The following is a 23,491-nucleotide window of genomic DNA, read 5'->3' on the forward strand; positions in this document are numbered from 1 at the left end:
AGTGCTTGAAGCATAATAGTGTTTCTTGGGCACTGAAATCAGAAATTTTTCGTCTGTCTGCCTGTATGCTCTTTGATTCAGCCGCGGGGCTAAAAATGGCATTTTTGAAATGAGGAATGTACGTACAATACCCTTTCTAAAATACGTATTATGGTTACGGGCCGATTATTGATACAAATGTTGCGGGAATAAAAGCGCACAAGTATTATGAAAATTATCGAGCCCCACTGTCGCTACGAAGTAATTCTTTAGTTTAAAACCGCTCTGATTCTATTAATGGCGACAGCAATACAATTTACACTGCATTTTTGTTCATAAATCCAAAAGGAGCGCAGGATGACGGTTAGTAAACGTGGCTGCAATCCAAGTCGAACTGCGACAAAAGGTTCCAAATGAAGGTGCGTAATCTGTGGCACGCGGGATAAGTGACTTCTCTTGAACGAACATTCACCGTGCTTATTGGGAGAGCAGCGAGAAGGAGTGTTGAATGGGAGATTGCGGAAGGGAAACAGAGGCATCCACGTGGCAGCTACGGCAGAAGACTCGTATTTCACCGAAATTTACAGCGACGTGAGGGTCACGTTTTCAATTCGTGGGTAAGGCTTCGAGGGAAATACTTTACGCACAAAATCACAGTGGTGTGTTGACGAGAGATCGATGAACCTTATATGGTAATTTTTTTTTGTTTGCTAGATACTGCAGGCAAAAAAAATCACGCAGTTTTTGTGGCTGGAATTATTTGCCATTCATATATCAGCACAAACAAATTTGTGTTTGTGCCCACGTATTTTCGTACAGGCGAAAAATTATTTAATCCGGTGCTTTAGTAGGTAAAGCCTCCCTTTATCCGATTCATAAAAAATGAGTCATGCCTTTTGGCAATGATCTTTTTAGTTAATAATGGCGTCCTAATAAGACTCAATGTGGATTTTCAGGACAAACAAGAGTCCCGGCAGTTAAAGACATTTTATACGAGAGGTATCTTTATGGAAACACAGCTTACATAGTAATATTCTAATGAAAATAATTACAGAAGTAAAACAGTTCAAACAGAAACATGTGCTACTGCCGCTAGAAAGGGAAACTGCAAATAAAAATGTTTTTTAAGCCTTGCCTCATCGCACATAGTGTAAACGGGCAAGAAAATATACCCTCGTGCATTCCTAAAAAAGAATCCCTCTACGGCCTATCAAAAGAAATGCAGACCCAACATAGGCGCCCTAGGGCATTTACCGCAGAAGAAATCTCGCGTCCACGACTGTGGTGTGGAGGCGGCGACGGTGATGGCCTCAGCCTCTGCGTCGTCGTCGGCGTTCTAACCGAGTTAACGAAGAACGAAAAGAACAATGGAGGCAAGTGTGGCGCAAGGGTGAGGGGGAGAGCAGCACGCCTGGTATGGCGTCATCTTTCTTACTTCCTCCCCCTCACACTCACGCCCGACGCTAATCCTCCATGCGTGGCTCATGCGACCCGGCTGACATTTGCGCCGGGGGTTTAACCACAATTTGCAAGAACCTGCTCGGCGACCACGATGCGCTGAAAGATAACGCAGTGGTAGCGCGCGGCGGCGTAGGTTCGCTGATCACGCGATCACTTCTTCAGGCGCAGCAGATATGCAAGGTGACTGATAATAATTGATTGCGCCATGAGCACAAAGTTCGCATTAGGATGTATAATAATCGGCATAGTCTTTTGCAAACGCGTGCTCATATTATGTACACACGAAAAATTTAATTTCTAGGCCTTCAAATAAAGTGTAACATTGTACTATGATGGTTAAAGACGATAATGTATTAGTCCGCAAGCACTCTGGCAGCCGCTACTGGGGTTTCGTGGGGTCGATGGCGACGGCGCCTTAACCTCGTGAGCGAGCGAAGGCAGATAGAAAACCCTGGAGGAAACTGTGGTCTTAGGTGAACGGAGGGCAGTATGTTGATCACGAACAGAGAACCTCGTCGGAGCTCTTGGCAAGGGTGTGAGGGGAAGGCGGCGTGCGCGGCAATGGCGTCATCTCTTTCACTGGCTTCCCCTCACACTTTCTACAAATGCTCATCCTCCTTTTGGCCTCATCCGCACCACGTGACGTTTACGCGGGAGGTTCAAAGACAATTTTCAATAACCTGTTCGGTGGGAGGGACGGGCTGTGATATAACGGCAGAGTATCACGCGCCGCCACGGGTTCACGCTCACCTCCTAAGGCGCAGCCGATATGCGTAGTTACTGGGAAGACTGCAGTTACCTCTGCCCACTACTGTCACCATATAGAATAGTATAGTTATCAGCTGGCTCTCTTTCACACAAACCGTGGTACAGTGAATGAATACAATAAAAATCTTGCAACGCCAAATATGGGCGCTGACGTCACGCTTAGTTGCTACGTTTCCACGTATGTAGCCACGCAATAGATCCTAATGTTTTAGCAATCTACTTAGGATTCGATGAGGCCTATTGTAATCCCACATCGTTACGAAGGCCTGCGGCATGCCAAATATTCATCCCACTGCAGGTACAACGTTTCTAAACTGTACCGCGAGAAGGAGTATTTTATCATGTGTAGATATTTTTACCTAGTTCTTACAGACAGACAGCACGCACGTCCTTAATAATAAATTCGCCTATTTTAGAAAAAAACCAAATGTGATGGCAGAAAAATACACCGACGATTACTTTACTCCATAATACAAAACATGCACCGCAAGAAGTGCAATATTCTTCGTCACAACGCATAATTGCTGCGTCTCACGAAGTGATCGCGTGTTTACCAAACGCATGACGGCGCGCTACTGTGCTGTTGTCTCGCAGGGCGTTGCTGCCCCGCGTGACCATGTAGCTGAAACGCGTATTTGAACCTTCCACAAAAACGCCACCTGGTTTAGTTGGGTCACGCATGTAGTAGTAGCGACTGCCGAAAGTGTGAGTACGATGCAGCGAGAGAGATGGCGCCATCGCAGCGCGTGCTAATATTGAGTTTTAGCTGAAAGTTTTTCAGGGTCCGCTCCGCTGAGATAGCAAGCGGGAGCGCCATTGCGAATGCGTGCGGCGCTTCGCCGCGAACCGTATTGGTTCAGGTTTCGCTGATCCGGCCGCCGCTACCGGCCGCCAACCGTCGAAAATTGTCAGCTGCAAGTCTGGAATTGGTCCACAAGCTTGGACGAGCGTCTCGTGCGGGCTACGCATGCTGCGCTCCCCCGCACATTCTCACAACATTTTCCTCCGATGTTTTCCTCCTGCCTTGGCTCACTCGATTACGACGCCATCGCCATCGTGGACGCCAAAATCTAGTGGCAGCGGCCAAAACGCTCGAGCACTGAAACGGTTTCGTGCGTATAATAGGTCCGAATTTTGCTGAAACCTTACAATGCTGCTCCTGAATAACCGCATGCATTTTTAATGTGTTCAGCAAAGTATTCCGCAGAAAAATCGTGAATACCGCCAACCACAACACAGCAGAACATCACTAACACAACACGCCTTATACGAACTACCCATAGTTCTCCTTACACATCGTTTCATAGGAATTATGAACTTTAATGGTTGCATAGGTGAGGTCTCGCGTCTTTTAACCAGTAATTTAGCGTTGCAGAAAAATGCTTGACTTAATAAGACCTTGTAAAATTTATTCTGTTAGTATGTTCAAGACCGTCGCGCAATTTGAAGTTTTGTAACAAGGCGTTTTGACTTTTTGTGACAAGGCTAATGATTACATAAATTTTAGTTCGAGCTACAAAAACCACACTGATCATAGTAACTTATTGTGGGCATTTGAATATTTTATCGCGCAAGTTGTAATACTCTGGCAAGACTTCTAAATATTACAAGTCACGCACGTTATCTTATGTGTTTTGAATTTGTACCAATGCAGAAGGATGCAGGTTCGATGACAGACGGGGGGGCTGCTTTTCGGGTAAAGGCCAAGATCCTAAACGCCCGTGTGTCGACTGTGGGAGAAAGTTAACGGTCCCGAGGTGGTGAAAAGTATGCCATAGCCCCATCTAGTGCAGTTGTCATTGCCGATGTGTAGCTTCTTTGCCTTAAGCTCATTATCAATACACTATTATAAACCTGCACTGATGTTAGAGCGTACGAAGTCCTTTTTAATAAACTAACGCTCACGAGTACCTCGCTGCTACCGAACGAGGGAACCTTCGCTTGATAATACGATCGTTTATTTTGGGTGACGAGCAACTGCTTCCGCATCGCGCTCAGAAGCCGAGTTATACACAAGTAAATATTAATTACCGTGACAATAGTTTACGACCGTTTCCGACAAAAAATGGAACAAATGCACTACTATAAGTGCCCCCATTTCACAATGAATTGCTGGTAGTAGGGCTTTAAATGGCTGCACCTTTACGAGATAGGCAGTTCCTTTACGAAAACAGCGCCTTAAAACAACCCCAAACCTCGCCATGGCATCGTCTTATCAAGAATACATCTTCCACAGCACTCCTTTGCATGTGTGCTTGAAATACTGCTTGAGAAAACGATAAACGTGGACTAACAAGAGCCTTGGTACAGTTAAACCTCCAAGTCATAGAAGAGATATACACATTATAACACTTTAGGTTGGTAGCATTCAGGGAACGTTGGTAGTCCATAATTACAACAAATAATTGGGCAAAAAAGCTAACAAAGGAAATGTGAGACCGTACACACACATTAAGGGCAGGCAATGCAGTTCGGGGGCACTCTTTGTCCGACCTCACGTCGTTTCTCTCGCCTTACGCGCGCAAATATTTTGTGACCACAATCCACAGTTATTACATTATTTCCTTACGGCATGGAGATGGCGCCTTGTTAATAACGGAGGATGTACTTAAGGCAGGGGAACCACGATCTGAAACGAGCAAGCCTTAAAAGTGGTATGCTTTTGTTATTTCTTTGTTAACCTCAAAATACATCCGTGCTTCGTGGAAACAGTCCATAAAATGTGACATTTTGGTCATTACTTGGAGGATGCTGTGGCCAGTAGAGAACGGTGTGCGCTTTGGTTACGAAGACAGCCGAAAGAAGATATCAAAGTGAAATAAATGTGCGTAACACCACAAAACCCATTTTGGTTTCCTGTAGTGCGATATTTTTGCAGACGTTAGGGCATTTTTAACCATAACCAGGTGTTTTGACCTACAGATGGAAGTCTTCTTGCGAAACCAGCTTTAACGGTTTAAGGCAGCACAAAAATAAAATTGTTAACAGTAAATAAGGCCAAAACGCAGTTCGACCTAAGCGATACTTATGTAAAAAACACACTTTTAATTGAAAAAATCAACTATTTTATTTTTGTCTTGGTCTTTTACAGAGAATGTTACATATTCTTCCAATATGTACCTTCAGCTTGAATTTTTGTGGCCGTTTTCTCCGTAAAGGGAAAATGGGATGTTCCCATTCGTGAAGAGAAACTCAGGGCAAACTCCTTCAACCATGGGAAGGGCTGCTGCTTTGAGAGAAACCAAAATTACAAATAGGTGCGTATTATGAGCGAAAATTGGTCGAACGTTGCGTTAGTAAACGTTCCCGTACCTTCCGAGCGTTGGAGTTTGAGGTGGCACAGAACGCGGTGTAGAGTGACTTGCCACTCATCCCACTAAAAATTCGGCGTGAAGAAAGGGGGGGTAGTGGATGCTCCTAAATGCATCTACCAGAAATATCTCCGGCATTTTATATATTTCATATTCAAACAGTATTAACTTTATCGAATGTGAAGTCAGCTTTCGCACAAACTTCAGTTATTAGCATTTTTCCTTAGGTATATCAAAATTTAAGAAAAAACAACCAGATATTTGATCGCATTAGACACGTGTTCTTCACGTGTTTTTATTTTAATTTGAATTTACAACATTGGTGCTGCGCGCTATCAAGTATAAATATAGGGGTCTTTAAACCTATTCAGTGAAGCTGCGGCAGCAGTTGACACGTGAAGAAGCCGATGAATATGAAACGACAGCGAAGCTGTTGTGTTTCGATCACAAAGAAAAACTGAATTCCAAATAAAATGGCATGGACACGCGAGTACTATAGACTAGTTGCCACTAACTCCGTTTGATCCATTACAGTTCGCTAATTAAATCGTCCGACGATTCATGCAGCCTTCCAAGAACAATCTCCCGCAATGGCGACGTCACTGGAAACTTTGTTAAGGCAGCGAGGAAGGCTAAAGCACTGCATTGTCCTAGTGCTCCCGTGGTGCGGTTGACTGCAGCCGGTTCTCCGGGTTATTGTGGAGTATACTTCCGCCAACTGGACTTACCGTATGTGCCCTTCCGTAGACGTCTCCGCGTTCGCTTTCCCAGCGCGTCGCTCTCACGCAATGCCGCCGATGATGCCAGCTACTCATGTTATACCACTAGCAGTCATACAGCTTCCTGGCATTGTATACGTTATTGCATTTTTGTGCGGATTTAGTATAGGATTCCTTTGGGAAAAAGCAGTGGACGCTGCTCAGAACAAAAAAAAAAAACGACCCCTTCGGGGCGTTCAACTGTGCTACGCTTTTTGTGTACAGCTTCCCCCTACATCACTGCAACTACAGCTTTTTGCTCTGCATGTTTAGTAGAAGGCTGTGAATTTATCTATTGCTTGTATCTCCAGATGCCATAAGAGATCCGAAAGCAATGCACAAAGAAAGGAGCGGTGTAGTCAGAAGACAGCCAGTTATATCGTCAAACTTTCGATGACCCGAGATTTGGGAAGAAATCTGCCTTCCGGATTCCGCATGTCGAACCAAAACATGGCCACATACCCTGGTGCCCAGTGGCGGGAACTTTTTAAACTCAGCTACAGAGGCATCTTTTCTTCTCCGCTTGTATAACACAAGTCAAGTGAAGAAATATCGCCGCAGATGCGTTTCCTGTTCAATCATGTGTAAATAAAGAGTGGCAAAAACGACCAGAAGCGTCTGGAGTACGAGACAGATCGAAGTCATTCGAAAGTAGTAAAGCCAATTCCGAAGGGAACAAATGTTTGTTGCAATGTTGGTAATCATTTTGATACGGCGTTGTAAAAAGTCATGCAGCCTGAATTACCGGAGCAAAGCTGGAGAAACAGCAAAGCTGGTATCCCATCTCACTTCGTCGAAGAGATTGCTATTGTACGTGACATTGATTTAAAAACTTGCCGATGAAACTTTTTTATGACTGTCATGCCCAGATTGTTTTGTCAGCTCACATTCATATTTTTGCAAAGTGGACCACATTACAATAGAATTATATATATATATTCACAAAATTTTGTGCGTCATGAACAAATATTTTTGTGTAATTTTTTTTAAAAAACGTGAAACATTAACATGATACGATTGCGCACATGTATAAAAAGAATTCGACATTGAACTTAAGGTAAAAAATTTAAATGTGGGATAAAGCGCGAAAAGTGACCGTAGTTGCTGGCGACTACAGCCATAAAACCATACTTTGGCCGGTGTAAAAAAAATCAGTAAATAAAATGTAGAACCTTTCGTAGGATCGAATAGTATTTGAAACCAGGTTTTCAAGAGATACAGCCATGTGTAGTTCCTACAGAACTAACCGTACACCATGAAAGGCAGAACAAGCATTATACAGACAAGTGTGGCATGAAAAGTAATTACTAAGGCACCACAGAACATGATATAGCAGTAGATAATTGTTTGGTATACGCTGAATTTAGACTTCAAATTACCTGAGATTTTTAGGTGCCCGATATAGGTTTCTTTTAACAATAAAAAATATATTTGTTAAATCCTGTATCATAAAAGTCCCAGCCAAACGTACCCTCTCAAACTCAGCCAACGATTTATTACAAATCACCGACTTCAGAAAGGGCTTCTATCACTGCAGATTGCTCGCATCAGAACAAATTTCCTCTGAGCAGCTCTAGTTGTTTTTTTTAGTGAACGTTTCAATTGAAGAAACAAACGAAGAAAACGTGCTTTTTCGTTTTCTTCAAACGCTCACATATCTAGATAGTACGTGCTAGAACCTACGCCAACAATCGGCTTCACGAACTCGGCGTTTCTACTCTCCATAACATTAGAAAATCACGTGAACTGGTAATAAGAATTACGTGTTGAGCACTGGACGGTGCTATCTAAAATGTTGAGTTGGACGACTCCCGAAGCTCCCCAGGAAGCGAACGTCCACGTGCAGTCGGTAATTTGCTTTTATTTTTTTTCAGCTATTCCCGTGACTGGATATCCCAATTTTTTTCACTAAACTTCTCTGGGCCAGTAATTATTTCACGCGACTTCATTGCGAAAAGTTCTCTGTGGGGTTATTCCCACACTGATCTACGCGGGAAACTCCTAGAAGATACACTTGAGTATAGCCCCATCCGACTCGGCAATGAACCTTTCATTCCCACCCGGATTGTTCTCCACAGCTCACAGCAACACACCACACCGGATCTAAACCTTGCCACACCCTGAGTCATTATAAAATGGGAACACTGGATTGTACATGGCGCAGTGATCACTTCCCTAGTCTGCTTCACCTGAACATCACGAAATTCCGCTGGAAGACTGCGTACACTAACATCAACTGGGATGTTTTTCGCTCCCAATTCCACGCGAGCCCACAACCTGACCTGTCCGAGTTTTCTGCCTGTGTCAATGAAGAACGTACCTTTCCACGGAGACTGTAACAAGCATACTGAGGTCAATATTCCAGCGCTTACGTGCACAACGTGCTTCGTACAGGTGAACGCCTCACCAAAAAGTATAGAGAACTCGGTAAACGTCAAAATGACCTTATGAGACTAAATGCCATTACGAAGCGATAAACGAATGTCAAAAAATCTTCCAATCTGAAAACTGGCATAATCTCTGCGAACTACTTGGCCAAGAATGTTGTATTTCACATCTGTGTAGCATTTTTCGGAGCCTGAGTGGAAGAGTGAAAGCAAAACCACCGATTCTTGAAGGAGCGTGTCTCCATTCTAACCACTCTAAAGTGGAAAATACTCTTGTGAAGGCTCTCTTGACACACTCCACGGTTGACACGTCGACACTCCCACCTCCGCCTGAAATCGATATAGGCACACCGCTCGCTGAGCTCGACTCTCCGTTCGCCGAGAGCGAGCTGCATATAGCGATCTCCCCAGAAAAACACTAATCTACGCCGGGCTACCACCAAATTAAATGGCGAGACCTTTGAAATCTTCCCTCATCGGTTCCAGCGGTCGTATTAGCTCTCGTCAATCGATCCTGAGATACTAGGCAAGTTCCCGACCAGTGGAAATGACAACCATCCACCTCATCCCAAAACCTGCAGATTCCCGCAATCCCGAGAATCTCCGACCCATCGCATTTACTCAAGTTATTTTCAAGTTGATAAAAGGTCTCATGAACGGGTTTTAACACCACCTGCAACACACATGATGGCTCCACCTGGCCCTCACGGGATTTCTCCATAATTAGGCACCCATGATTACCTCTGGCTTCTTCGTCGAGTCATAAACCGGACATCCAGAATGAGCCTACCTGACTACCTCCTGGCCCTCGATATACACCAGGCGCTCGATAACGTCCGTCAAGAAGGCATCCTACAAGAATTATCCGCCGCCTTCCCCAGTCAGAAGGCTCAGAGGTGGATTTGCGGCTTCCTACCGAAGCGACCCATTTGCCTTAACTCAAAGGAAACAACGCCGACTCACTATCACCTTCACCGACGAGTTCCCCAAGGTTCAATTCTAAGACATTTACTCTTCAATATGGCCATGAATTGTGTAGACCGCACCCTTGAAATGTACTCAGCGGCCTGTTCCGCCTTCTATGCTGATATAGTTGGGTGGACCGAGGCTGCTGATTTTAGCTAAATAGAAATTATGCAGGCTGATCTCCGGGTGATTGTCTTTAGCTTGGAGCGCACCCTCTCCCGTTTCTAGGTGCAAGTATCCCCCAACAAGACCGAATTTGTCACCGTCGACGGCAACCGTTCGACCAACGCTGACCAAATCCTCCATATCAATATCGCCAATACATTTCTCGAATCAAGAAATGGTACCCTCAAATTGCTTCGCCTCCAGATTAGCAGCTGCAATAGCCCCACTGCATGGATTCCTTATATTCGGACAGAATGGCACTCCAGCTTGAACCTTATTACCCGTCTATTAAATAAATACGGCGGTTCACAACAAGCCGGCGGCCTCAAGCTTGCGCCCGACGTTGCGGACGGCCGTTTGTCTTTCGGATTTCACGTATGTGAATGCCGTCACAGCCATACCAGTGAACTAACCATATTAAACAGACACCTGATTCATACCATAAGCAGACCTACCACGCCACACTAGGATGGACGTTCTGGAACAAGCAGTGCCACTTCCTCGGATCACCAATATAGTCGAAGAGCTCAAACTGCGATTCCAGAAGCACCTCGAATACGTGCCGCAGGGACGAGCTATTTTTAAATGGGACACCCAGAACAGCAATTTCGACCCTGCAATCTTTTCTGAATCCATCCTACCTTGGGAGAAACCTGCAGTTGCCCTGTCCAACGACGACACATTCCTCGACGTCAACAAGCAGCTAAGGGGCAGCACGTCTGCCCCCTGGATAACATTAAGCCCACGATGAAGCTGATGTATTCACCGATGCCGCTATTCACTAAAAAACAGCCGCTATTGCTTGGACTCGCCCCGAGGTTTTTACAACTGAGTAGTTCTCGCTACATTACGAACACATACGGCCTCTCAAATGAAGTGGAAGTCGTGAAATTCTGGGGCAGTTCAAAACATTTAGACCCATTGTTCAACCATCCACACAAAAACGTTCTCGATCATCACTGACTCGCACTTTGCCCTACGGGAACAGAATAAGACCTTCACGCCTAACACCACGGCCACAAACATTCTTTACTTATTACGGCACCTGCCTAATGAAGGGTTCAAGGTACGCACGGTCTGGACACCTGCGCACACTTCTATAACAGACGGCACCCGAACAGCACACAACGCTGCCCGGGAGTGCCTACTTAATCCTGCCATGCTTCTCGTCACCGCTGACCCACGAAGCACATCTGAACAACATTGGAAACAAAAACGTCGTCCCGCTAGAGCCCTAAGCCGGCCCCGGATAGCCGAGGCCTTAAACCCTGGTTTTCCCGCCTCACTAAAGGCCTTTGCTAGGACAGGTGATCCCTCCGCAACAAAGTTTACGCCAACTCGGCCTATACCCGCGATGTGATTTCGAGGTGAACAAACGCAAGGCGTCCATCCTTACTCAGGTGCCCACTGTGGCAGCAGCAATACACCCAACTTGTCCCACCTTATCTAGTAATGTGCGCTCGCCTAACCGGCCGTGCTTGGTGGCTCTCAAGCACCAGGGTTCTGACGTAGGCGTTAGAGCATATCGATTATGCTAAGGAAGACACCGAAATGTTAGAAATAAATGGCAGAAATTACCGTAAAAATGGTTTCTATAAAAGGGTTTAATGGCTGACCTACAACATTTTCAAGTTGGCCAGTCGCGGTGCACTTCGTATTGTCACACCAGTCATATTGTGCCATAAAAGAACTATCCCGGACACCCCCTCCCCTGACGGACAGCCTACTGGGTGTGAGTTGTTCGAATTGGGCCTCGAAAGGCAGCTGCATTGATAGCGAAACTTGAACATAGATGCACAACTAATTGGTGACAACTTTACCAATCCTCTTTTCCATTGTCTACCCACAGGGTGTTTAGCCTCCTCTCTGCCATAACGTTTTTAATTAATTAAATAATTCATTCATTCATTCAAGATTCTCAGGTAGAGCAAGCAGACCCGCTAGCCAGGACAATGCCGGGCGCTCCACATAACCCGCACGCTCACGTGCGCGCAGTATTTTTTTTTTGTTTTCATCCCAACCCCACTGAAGCAAGCGCAAGCTTGTTCAGCTGTACTATTAAAAGACACCGCAGTCTTCCTGCTAGCGTTCCAGAATATCATGCAGCCAAATCACAAGTGCGTCAATCTCCTCGGACGTTTTTTTCCCTTTAAAAGCCCAAAGGAATCCCAGGAGTGTTAGTTAATATATCTTGATGTTTTCTCCTGGCTTTTTTTCTAGTACTGTTTTAGAGGTGGCCCCTTCCACAAATAAAAACACAAAACCAGCTCACGGGGCTGTTTGAGCCCTGTGGCCTTTTCAGATGCATTTTATTGCAGAATAACTCAAATAGGAGCACTAGCCGGCGAGATCACATGGAACAAAAGCCAAAGTGTAGATGAACCAAAGCACTAAACATGTAAGGGAAGTTTGTATTTAGAAAAATATACCAGAATCGTCTCAGTCAACCTCCCAAAAAACATATAAGTTCTTCAAGTCTTAAAAAATTCTCGCGCACAGCTAGTTCTCGAATTTGTTATTCATTTTTTGTTTGCCTAATTCACGTTTAAAATCTTAGTTTTGCAGGGCTCTAGGAATCTCAGTTCACATTGAAAAAGCTGGGATGTGTCCTGAATGCACTGCGCTCTGCTTCAGAAGGCGGGCGTGCCGTTTTTGTTCATTTAGTAAACCCCGTGTTCATAATAAAACTACTCATCTAAATATTGATATATTTTCATGCAATTTTGTTTTACACATCGCCCCATTGTTTAACTCCCGTAAAATATGCTGTTGGGCTAGTTGGTTCAATGCTTAAGAAAAAAACAAGCGCTACAAACGAGGACAGAAAAAAAAACGAAGAACAACGAGACAGATGCGCCACTCACGGACGGTTTCCCACGGACAGTTTCTCCAAAGGTAGAAAAATTTACATGCAATTCTTCGGGATCTGCAAATAATTGGAGATTTTATTCAGAATACAACCTGCAGTATCGTTTCATGCAAACAACTAAGTATTCGTTAGCGGAAACATACCTTAGTACAAGATAAATTGCAGTAAGTAAACAATGGGAACTCTGCGTGTAAAGGTGCTGACAAACGCCTGCTTGTACTCTTTTTGTAAGGCGCTGCCCCCAGCATCTGATAAACGTACCACTCGGTGACTGGCGGATATCCACAAGAAAAGGCGCAAGCGTGAAGTGGACGTTATCTGTAACAGGCTGCGCAACTGCTGAAGTTTGTCAAACACAGAGCTAACACCCGCTTCGCCAGTATAAGTATTGACCCCAGGGCGGCTCTCGGGGTCATATCAGACATCACTCAAAGTGCCACTATGAGGACTGTTGTGTTGCTGGCCCTCGTGGGCACTGCGTTTGGTGAGTTTGAATGCCTCAATAGGATATCATAAATTTTAAGGCTACTCGGCGAGTTAAGATGAAACAATTTCGTTTCTCCAATTTTAGAATAAACTTCAGCGCTAAGAAAAGTGTTCTGCTAATCAGAATGTTTTCCGATCCCAACTTTGTTCGAAAACCGGTAAAAATGTTTTCAATGGTAACATACAGACAATAAAACAAAAACATCGCTGTGTTAATATTATTCAATAATACGCCAAGTGAGAACCGCCGATTACAGAACAAACGCAATTAGAAGGCAAGCTGTTTTCGTAATCTTTATATCTGACTATTCGGACTACTCTTCGTAAAATAGTTATAATAAATCCACTTATCCCTCAGCGTTACTATTTATGTCAAAACAAACACTGGGCATCTTGTCTAGGTATTCAGAGTATTGAAGTTTATTTAGCCGAGGACAGAGTAGCTAATTTAAATGTGCTCGCTCGCATCTCTGGTGCAGAATAGCATTCAATATGTAGGAACATTTCTACATTAGTGCTTGGCTAGTGCGTTGCATTAATGCACGTAAGAGTTATGGTGCACTAACTGAGTAATCGCAAGAACTACTTGTAATTTCTGAATTTATGACGCACTCTTGAAAATCTCAGTTCTTGGACGTCATAATTATAAAGTTTATTCGAATTGCAGTTGATATCGGTTTACATGACCTCGTCGCAACTTGGGCCTACACTTACCCATAGCCATCAATATTTTACGTGGTCATTTCAAGCCTAATGTGAATTTGTTGGAAGTCCTCTTTCGCGCCCTCATTAAGGCCGAAAACGCAGACATACCGTCGCATGAAATAGCCAAGTGACTTTGCGCAACCCTGTAGAAGGGGTAAGTACTATTTGAGCTATAAATCTCGTACTTCGATTAACTTGACAAATTCGGCACTTTTCAGCAAAACAAAAAAATAATATGGAATGTGTGTTCGAAATCTTGCTGCACTCAATAAATTCGTGGCAGATATATTAAAGCGCTAACTCTTATCGTCGTCTTTTTCCTCTCATAGACATATAACAGGTGTGTTTATTTTAAAAATTTATTCCCTCACAATGATTAGATTTCAAGTTCCGTAAATTGTGCGGAAACCAATCGAAACAGGCATGCTGTCTCCATTGGGCACTATTACTCTCCGATTGTTAAAAAAAAATTAAGGTGCCCATTCACTGCACATTCTTTCGCGGCGACATTGCTTTCTACAGATTCAGTAAAAAGAGCGTGCACAGTGCTTTTTAGAATCACGCCTTGATTTGATTGCATCATGGTAAGTAAAGAAATAGCTGTTTAATTAAACGAGAACCCCGACCAGTTACTTTTAAAAGACTAATAGTGAATGGAACACAAGAGGCGATAAATGGGGAAACATACTTGGGCTGAAAATACTGAAGCGTTCACACGCGAGAAAAGTATGCGTCTGTGAGAAAAATGAGCATTTCCCGAAACTATTCCTACTGGACACAAACAAATTAGCTACGAGGATGTACCATATTGGTTACTTTGCATGACACTTAGATGTCACCACCTATTTTTGTAAGATTTTAGTATCCACGTGAAGAAGAGAATAAATCATTATTTCACCAAACCAAAGGTGCTGGTTATTGAGGAAGAGGTGAACTGATAACATACGACAAAATGTGTGCATAAACAAAAGTTTAAGCTTCGACAAAAACAGCGACTTTGTTGAAAGTGATTGCTTTAACTAAAACTTCAAGCTCTGGCCTGTTTTACACCCTGATATTTAAGCTGAGCACTACTATGTACTATACAAATGTTTGATGTATTTCTAAAAATGAACACGCTGTTCGTAAAATCTGTCGTGTAAAAATGCCTTTTACTCATATTTATGTCCGCAAGAAGTAGGGAAGGATAATGAGACAAAATGATAGTTTAATATTGCAAATAAGAAAATATGCTGCTTTAGCACCGTACCTGACCAGTAAAAAGTAGGATGAAACAAGAAACTTCAAGTATGTATTGCTTTTGCAGGTGGCTTTTTTTTAGAGTACGCAAATTGCGTCCAGGGTACCAGTGGCCAGTTCATATTAATAGCTGCATAAAGCACGGAAACTGATATATGAAAGACCGTGGCTACCAACTGGGTGCGAATAAGAGCATGAACGGTCCACTTCGCGACATAGTTTGGGATATTAGGCAGCCCATTACTTTTCAGTTTTGGAGGCTTGGAAACTTGGAGGCTCGATAAGGAACTTGGAGGCTCACTTTGGAAACTTGCAGGCTCGCTAAGAGGGTTCAACTTAAATTGAGAACGACTCAGATAGGCAATGGAGCGGAAAATGATAGGTGTAACATTAGGGGACAAGAAGAGAGCGGAGTGGGCAAGGGAACAAACGCGTGTTAAGGACATACTACTAGAAATTAAGAAGAAGAAATGGACGTTGGCAAGGCATGCATTCCGCAGGCAGTGTAACCGTTGGTCATTAAGGGTAACATAGTGTATCCTTAGAGAAGGCAAGCGTAGCAGGGGGCGGCAGAAAGTTAGATGGGCAGTTGAGATCAAGACGTTTGCAGGGATAAATTGGTCACATTTGGCACAGGACCGGGGTAATTGCAGAATAATGGGAGAGGTTTTTGCCCTGCAGTGGGCGTAGATAGGTTGGTGATGATGATGATGATGATGATGATGATGATGATGTTGATAAATAAATATAATAAATATAATAAATCGATTACCATGACCTGGAGAACTCTGTCAACGACTTGTGGTATTTTAAATCTCCCAAGAATGCGTGGATGTAAAAAGGGGCCTGCACTGGTGTACAATTCTCGCACTGTAATCATCATTAAAATAACCATCGGACAACTTCCCTTTGTTGGTGCTAGCGTTTTTAAAAGAATCACCAATGGAGTCAAAATAATCTTTTTTTGAGCAAGGTACATTGAGATCGCGGTTTCTAGCAGCTTTCAGGTGAATAATACCCAATCAGATGACATGTGTGTTGTAGTGCATACATTAGAACAGTGCCACAAGCTGATAATGTAAACACAAACCCGGGTATAACAAATAAATATTTGGCACTCCCCAACTGCGCTTCAACAGGTCGGAAGTTTTATTTAGCAAAAGTAATTGAATTAGCGAAATTACTGTCGATATTGCTCGCGCCATGCGCGATTAAGAATTTACGGCAGTAGAAAGAATAATATATCAAACTTGGTTGAAACAAGGCACTTAACAAAACTTGACACAACCTATCGCTTTCCAGAGCTTTTCTTCCCAGTTAGTTATTGTACCAATATTACGTCACAATGTCCTCCCTGCTATTCCTTACCGATTCTGCAGCTTGGAATGTCAGTGGTACGGGTACGGTACCAAGATTCTAGTGTAGACAAAGGTGCACCTTGTTGGCAGTACCCAATAACCGATTTGGAAGCCTAATTATAAGGAGCCAAAATTTCCAACGGTGAACCACCCTACGGATATCTTCCTCTCATGTAAAATATTTAAACAAGGAAAGAAATGTCATATAAAAGAAGCCAAGAACCTCACCCACAATTTCGCGAAGGAAAATCCGGCTGTGTTTTCGTCAATTTAAGCCGATGCAAAGGACAGTTTGAGGTGCGGGTCGGTGAACCGGGGACCCGATCAGATACTTTGACTACTTCACGCCCCACCCTTCGGCCGGCTGCTCTCGGCTCTCCACAAGAGCGTCACCGGGAGCGGAGATCCTGTCGCAACAATGGCCGAAAACACAGTTGGAACTGGCGTCGATTCCTGGCCCATTCTAATTTTCTGCCAGCATTACAGGGTGTGGTGGGCAGGAAGGAATTAGGACCAGCTCTCGCTGGCTGAGCGGTAAACCTAGCGGGCGTGCATATTGCATCGAGCAGCAAGCACAACTCATAAATACCGTTGTTAGGGGCCGGTGATATTTGTAGCCCCAGGGGCACCAGATGAAAAATGGATGCATTACCGGTAATCTGCGATGAAATCAGAGTAGACAAAAGACAGATGCCGCGGCCTTAAATGGGAGTAGAGAAACACTGCTTAGAGAAAGAGTTACAAACCGCAACTAATACCCAATGTCCATAGTATGAAGGTAGTGCATGAGCACATACCGCATCAGGAAAACTTTTCAGGAAAAGCATCAGGAAAAGCAATTTACGTAGATCACAGTCATGCCGTGGAAGGCATTTGGCTGTCACTAGTTAAATACCAGCGAATGCCATGCCACTATCCCCTGACCTTCTGCTACAGAGATACGGCCGCTACGACTGCCACCCCTTACTTATAGGAAATGTATACAAAGAAATGACAATAGGCCGACACATCGCCATCTTAAACACACAAGTGAACAAGGAACGAAATGTATAGAAGAAAACAGCGATGCTGCACACCAGCGGGGAGGTATGTTAGAGAAAGGTTAAAGCCAAGGGCGGGTGACGGGGCTATATTTTCAGAAAAAAGGTCACTTGGATCATTGTCAAGGCCGACTTGCACAGTAGGTAAATAAGGGTCGTAAAGTGTGAGTTTATGGGGTTAGTTTGAAGGTGGACGAGATAAGAGTTAGGTGCGTAAAACATAAAATGGCAACGTAAAAAACAAGTCAACAGAAAGCACGACCAACAGCTGCGAAACATGGAAAGCACGATAATCGCAGGAAACATATAACAAAAACGTTCCTTGATATCGAGTCGAGTCGCTCGTGTAACGTATGCTTCAGGTACTAGATTATGTCCAGAGTCACAAACGTATCATGAGGGTTACGCTTACGCCCTATGCAAAACCGCTCCTAAGGTTTCATGACCAAGTATAAGAACCACAAGACATACCAAGAAATAAGTGCGTAAGGGATGAAAAGAATACTGTGCTTGCTCATTTGGCGATCATCCTCCTCATTCCATAGGCAAAATTCATCTGCTTGTTTGCATCAGTAGTTAGTTTGTTTCTTATTCCTATTTCCTCATCCTCAGGTGGTTGTGTTTTTTTATCATTTCGGCGCTGTGACCACGTTTCTCAACTCCTAAAATCATTCATCTGTTTCTTTACATTGCACTCACCACAACAGCATACGATGACTGTGAACTACTGTATATTCCCTAACGCATCCCACCATCGAAACGACTCCCAAAAATGTTTTCTCTTCATTTCTTTCATAATACACAATGCGCACAGTACTAAGATAATGACAGGATAACTTTGTTCGAAAATATTGGCAGTAAATGTACCATTTATTTAGAACAGGAGCTAACCGAAAGCGTTTTCCAGTTACCACATAACGAAAAATTGGGCCTTGTGGTGAAAAAGAAATGTCAACGTAAGAACGTCCCTGTACCTATTTTTATGGTGCAGCAAAACGTAACAAGCTTTTGCTTTTCAACGACTCTGCCGAGGAAGTGTATTTTAAATATAAAAATACATTTTACCGCACCTGCGCGCAGCGAACGTGAACCGCATCTGTCTGCTGCCAAAGGAGGAAGGTCCCTGTCGTGCCTATGTCCCACGCTACTACTACAACACAACCACCAAGACGTGTGAGCCGTTTATTTATGGAGGCTGCGATGGAAATGCCAACAACTTTCTACTTCTTAGTCAGTGCCAGTACACTTGCAAGGGTGAGTAGAAAGTGATAAAATCAGTAACATTGCGTGTCCCGTAGAGATTTACGGGAAACGATCAAGTTGGGCTGCGGAGAGCGGTGAGTTGTGCGTCTTAAGAAATTAGGGTTTCCTTCGGCAATGTAATTATGTACTAAAATATGTTTAAGTCATAACGTCGGATGAGTAAATTAATTTCTTTTTCTACGCATGCATTGCACGTTCTCGTGAACAGTATGGCCTCTAGCCAGACCTCACTTCTTCACGCAAACAGAAGCATTCGTGTGGATGTTAAGGCTTGGTAATGCATTACACCCCTCTGTTCAAAACAGCATTTTTCATCATAACTATTTGATTCCACAAGGATGCAAGTGGTAAGGAGGTTTTTTCTGTCTCATTTAAAATCTCTCCTGTCACATCAACCATCGCATTCTGGTTGAGGTGCAATCCGGCTGGAAGTCAACGTCATGAAACCTTTATCATGAGGATTTCCTGCGGACCACAAAAAACAAAATCCGCAGATTGATCCGCAATAGAAATAGGGCAATAATTCGTAAATTTTCTCTTTGTAGGTGTGCTTATTTAGGTTCTCGACCACCTTGTTGCTTTCCCCTAGATTCTAATAAAATCCGAATCGACTCAAACGATTGACCTGCTTATAATGTTTCGTCGTATGTGACCTAGAGGGGCTTGTTCATCTTCCGTGTATAAATGTAATCACATCGTACGTTTTTTGCGGTTGCCGTCTTTGTTTTTGTCGGGTATTTGTCATATTTTCTCTTTTAGTGGTCACTTGTCTAATTTCATACCTTGAATATTGCATTAGAAAAGCGGTATTGTTTTCACCCAAATACAAGTTTTACCAACAATTTACTCCAATCGTTTACAGCTTAATCCGAACGCCCGTTAATGTTATCTAACTTCTATCTGATTTTATCCGAACACCATCTAATTCATTCCTGGTACCAGGGAATCTAACTTAAGCGCTAACCGATTTATTCCTGTACCACACAAATTAATCTTGCTGTCAAAAGGTCGTTCAGGAGTGGTATGTGCGAAATAAGGCGCCTTTTTGCGGAGTTGCGCGTGGGGGGGGGGGGGGGAATGTGGTTTTTCTTGATTCATTCAATATGCGGAAAATATCCTATTTGCAAAGCCTAATGGAAATTTACAAACCCGCGCAGACCAGGAGAAAGATCTTGTTTGACTGTTGGCCACAGGAACTGATCGTCTGCGAGGCCACCAGAAGTGGCGTCGGCTCGCGTATTGTTGCGTCAGCGGACGTGTTACGCGAGCAGATACTTTTGACGCGAGCAGGTGATATTTCCTACGCGAGAAGAGGATATTATCATTTGGAAATAATACTTACCACGGCAGAAAAGCACTCGTTCATTAAAAATCAGAATGCAAAGGGCGTTTAGGTAATGTGTTCTTATCAAAGAAGCTTTTGAAGGCGTTGTTACGCGAAGACCAGACCATGCTTCTGATGTGAGTTATCGACGGCTCTTCTGCACACGATCAGCTCAGTGGATCAAAAAAGACGGCTTGCTTTGTCGGCGCGTATTACTAAATGTCAATTGCGCTGTCCGCGTTAGATATTTTTCCCATAATTGGCCAAGAAACATTACGCTTTCAGAACCGCACGCGCAACAAAGTCTGCAAAGCTGCGCCTCATTTGAAAAAAAAACACCCCTGAACAGCCGTCAGCCAGCTGGATTATTTTGTTGGCGCCGGGAATAAATTGATTGGCACTTGGAATAAATTGGCTGGCACCTGGAATAAAATAGATGGCGTTTAAAATAAATTACTCGCTGGCGCGTGATTAAATTAGAGAGCGATTGGAGTAAATTGAGCGGGAAAACCTGTAGATGAAACATTGTGTGTCTAGATTGCTGAAACTTTACTTTTTCACCACCGCCACAACCAGCATTATTATTATCATCATCATCATCATATGTTTATCCACTGCTCGGCAAAGGCCCTTCCCCTTGACTTCCAACCACTCCTGACCTGTGCGGCCCAAGTGCGTTTTTCGCCGCAGTTTTTTATTTATTTTTAAAGATATTTTTATTTATTACTGGCCTTACTTTCCAGGCAGTCTCTCGGTAGCCACTCTATCATCCTTATAGACGACTGGATGTCATTTCGTCCCTCTACACGTCGAGTCCGAGTTGAATTCCTTCACCTATTTTTACCATTGATATCGTTTACGGCAGGAGCCTACCTGATCCATACCGATTGTGTTTTATCCCAAATCGCTGACTCTATCATACTTTGTCCCACGGCTTCTTTAGCCGGCACAATGGTCCTTTTCAGTTCCTAAATACGCCGCCAGTTTTTTACTCTATTTGGCATCACCGACAGCAAGTAGTGTTTCCATTCATAGCTTCTAGTGACTGAACAATTTATTTTCCTTATTTTATACTGCTTGCCTAGTAAACCCTATGTCATTATTTTTTGGGCCGGTATTGCTCTCGTGCCTGTGCCAGGATGTTTTAATTGGCTACTTGTTCCAGCATTGCGACAGTTGCGCTCATGGGGGATACTTAACCATGATTATTATGTACACTTTTGATATATTTATATTTCTTTGCACACTAACGGCAACGTTTTATTCAGTTCCTGAAGCATTTATTAAGTACCCTGTCTGCTAATCAAGGAAGGCGTCTGCAAACCTCTGCAAAAAAAGAACGTGTGAGGTGGCCAACTATAAACATTTTAACCCGGACGGTTCAAGGCCCAGTCCGAGATCGAAATGGCTAAGGCGGTAGCCATCGCCTGTTCTTGCGTGGTTAATACTGACCATGGGTTGTTTGGGAGGCCTTTAGGTTTCTGAAAGAACATGTGCTGATCGTCATCAGCATCATAATTGCCGCTGGGCTGTGCACCAGTTCAAACAGAGAGCGCCGACTTATCTGTAATGGCCGTATCATTGGCGCTCATTCTGAAATAATAGCAGGTCATCAAACGCGTGGTACTCGTCGTCGACATACCGAGCATGAGTACAATACTTATGAGCATGAGTGCTCATGAGTATGAGTACTGGGGAGTATGGTACTTATGAGTACACAGTACTCATAATTAAAATACTTATGAATACTGTATTTTCGAGTGCTTGCTCTCGTGAGTACATGCACTCGTGAGTACAGCAGTGCAAACAAGTTCCATCACAAACTCAAGTCTGGACGCACGTGTACGAGTTTCAGAAATTTAGTGGTGGCGCTGTGCTGCTTATCTTTCAAGGATGGTAAAATCAGGCAACGAAAACTGCACCTCCCTCCTTTGCCTTTCCTTGTTTGGCGCTTTTAGCGTTTTTCGGCGGTCGCTCGCTAAGGGGTCGCGGTGAAAAGGGAAAAACGAGGGGGTTAGGCCCTGGTGGGAAGCGTGGCCACAGTTGCTCTGTTTCTACGGCACCTGTTGATTGGAGCAGTAATTTTTGTTCACAAATGCACGGCCTTGGAACGCGTACCTGGTTCGTTCCGCTTGCTTCATTCAAATAGTTTTAGGGGAAGCGGTATGGGCTGCTCACGATGCATGCACTACGCGAACGGAAGTCGCTCTTTTCCGGTCTTAAGCGGTTTCCATAGATACATGTCATGCTCTGGAGTCGTTTCGTGAGCGGAACCGCTCATTTAAAAAGTCGCAGTTAGTTTACGTGATTCGCGTCAAATTGACTGCATGGTTTGTGTGAACCACATGGTGTTATTAGGCTGCCGTTTTGAAACTTTTTGCTCAGGTTTGGTAGGACTATGTCCTCGTGCTGTCCATTTACAAGTGAGCATATAGCCCCACTGTGCAGGTTGTGGGTTGTTAATCGGACATCATAATGCCCAGTCGAACGCGTGTGACGCATTGTTTCGCCTCGCATATTTTGTCGAACAGCGCTGGCATCTTGCTGCTTGAGGAGCGCTTTGCTTTCGAATGGCAACCCGATGCGCTGCTTCTCGTTTATGCCACCATGCAATGATGAAGCTGACGACGACGGTGAATTTCGGTGGTTGTTCTTCCCCTACCTTGATCTGCTGTTTACTGGCGGGGCGACTACTCCTCGCTAGCAACCTGTGCCTAGTTTAAGCTCGCACTGTGGAAGGCCTCGTGATAGGGCCGTTTTATATGATGAACGCCAACGCCAGACGTTGGGTCTTTACCTCCAGCTCGAGTCTTGGAACGTCTCGTAAAACATATTGCTTGCCCATAACGACGCCATCGCACTTTTTTATCGATAGCGCCCAGCTTCATCAGCGCTTCTCGAACCAAGAGCTGCAGATTTCCACTGTGCAACCAACGCACCAACACGGGAATACAGTGACGTCAGTGCAAGCTATCACGCCTCCGAAAAGCCTGTCTGCAAACTTTGTTTTCGAGGTCACAAAGCACGCCAGAGCAGTTGGACAGTGCTGAAACGGCTGCCAAGCACCGTCAGCAGCTGGGTGCACTGCGGCAGTCGACTGCGAGCGATACCCACTCCAAGCCTCCAAAACACATCCATATACACTGTTGGGACTGGGCCATCCCAGCTCAGTCACTACTGTTGCGACGTTGCCCTACCCAGTCCGCTATCGACGCGGCGCAGACCATAGCGACGAAGTAGCCGAGCTAATGGTTATTTAAAGCAGCATTTATATGCAATATATACAAATGTAGCAAGACCCATACAAAAATATTGTAGGGTCGGCTATAGAAAATCCTTTTTATGGTCGTCCTTTACTATTTGGCCCAATAATCTTTAGGCGTTTCTATGGGTGTCTTTAGCAATTCGTATC

At 44.1% G+C, this 23,491-nt stretch overlaps 1 protein-coding gene across 3 annotated transcripts in view; it reads left to right on the plus strand.

Moving 5' to 3' along the window:
- The first annotated feature begins 13,013 nt into the window (after positions 1–13,013).
- The window catches only part of LOC144164412 (boophilin-H2-like), a 48,151-nt gene continuing 37,673 nt past the window's right edge, over positions 13,014–23,491 (plus strand). The window contains exons 1-2 of one of the 3 annotated variants that reach the window (XM_077694938.1): positions 13,014–13,148; positions 18,573–18,746. In XM_077694938.1, the coding sequence (XP_077551064.1) occupies positions 13,106–13,148; positions 18,573–18,746 (217 nt within the window). In that variant the 5' untranslated portion in view covers positions 13,014–13,105. The remainder of the gene's footprint in view (positions 13,149–18,572; positions 18,747–23,491) is intronic. The other 2 variants (XM_077694940.1, XM_077694939.1) reach the window with 2 other exon arrangements.

Source organism: Haemaphysalis longicornis, unplaced genomic scaffold (assembly GCF_048455015.1).
Source record: "Haemaphysalis longicornis isolate Haplotype H1 unplaced genomic scaffold, Haemaphysalis longicornis Haplotype H1 scaffold_13, whole genome shotgun sequence".
NCBI classification, from domain to species: domain Eukaryota; kingdom Metazoa; phylum Arthropoda; class Arachnida; order Ixodida; family Ixodidae; genus Haemaphysalis; species Haemaphysalis longicornis.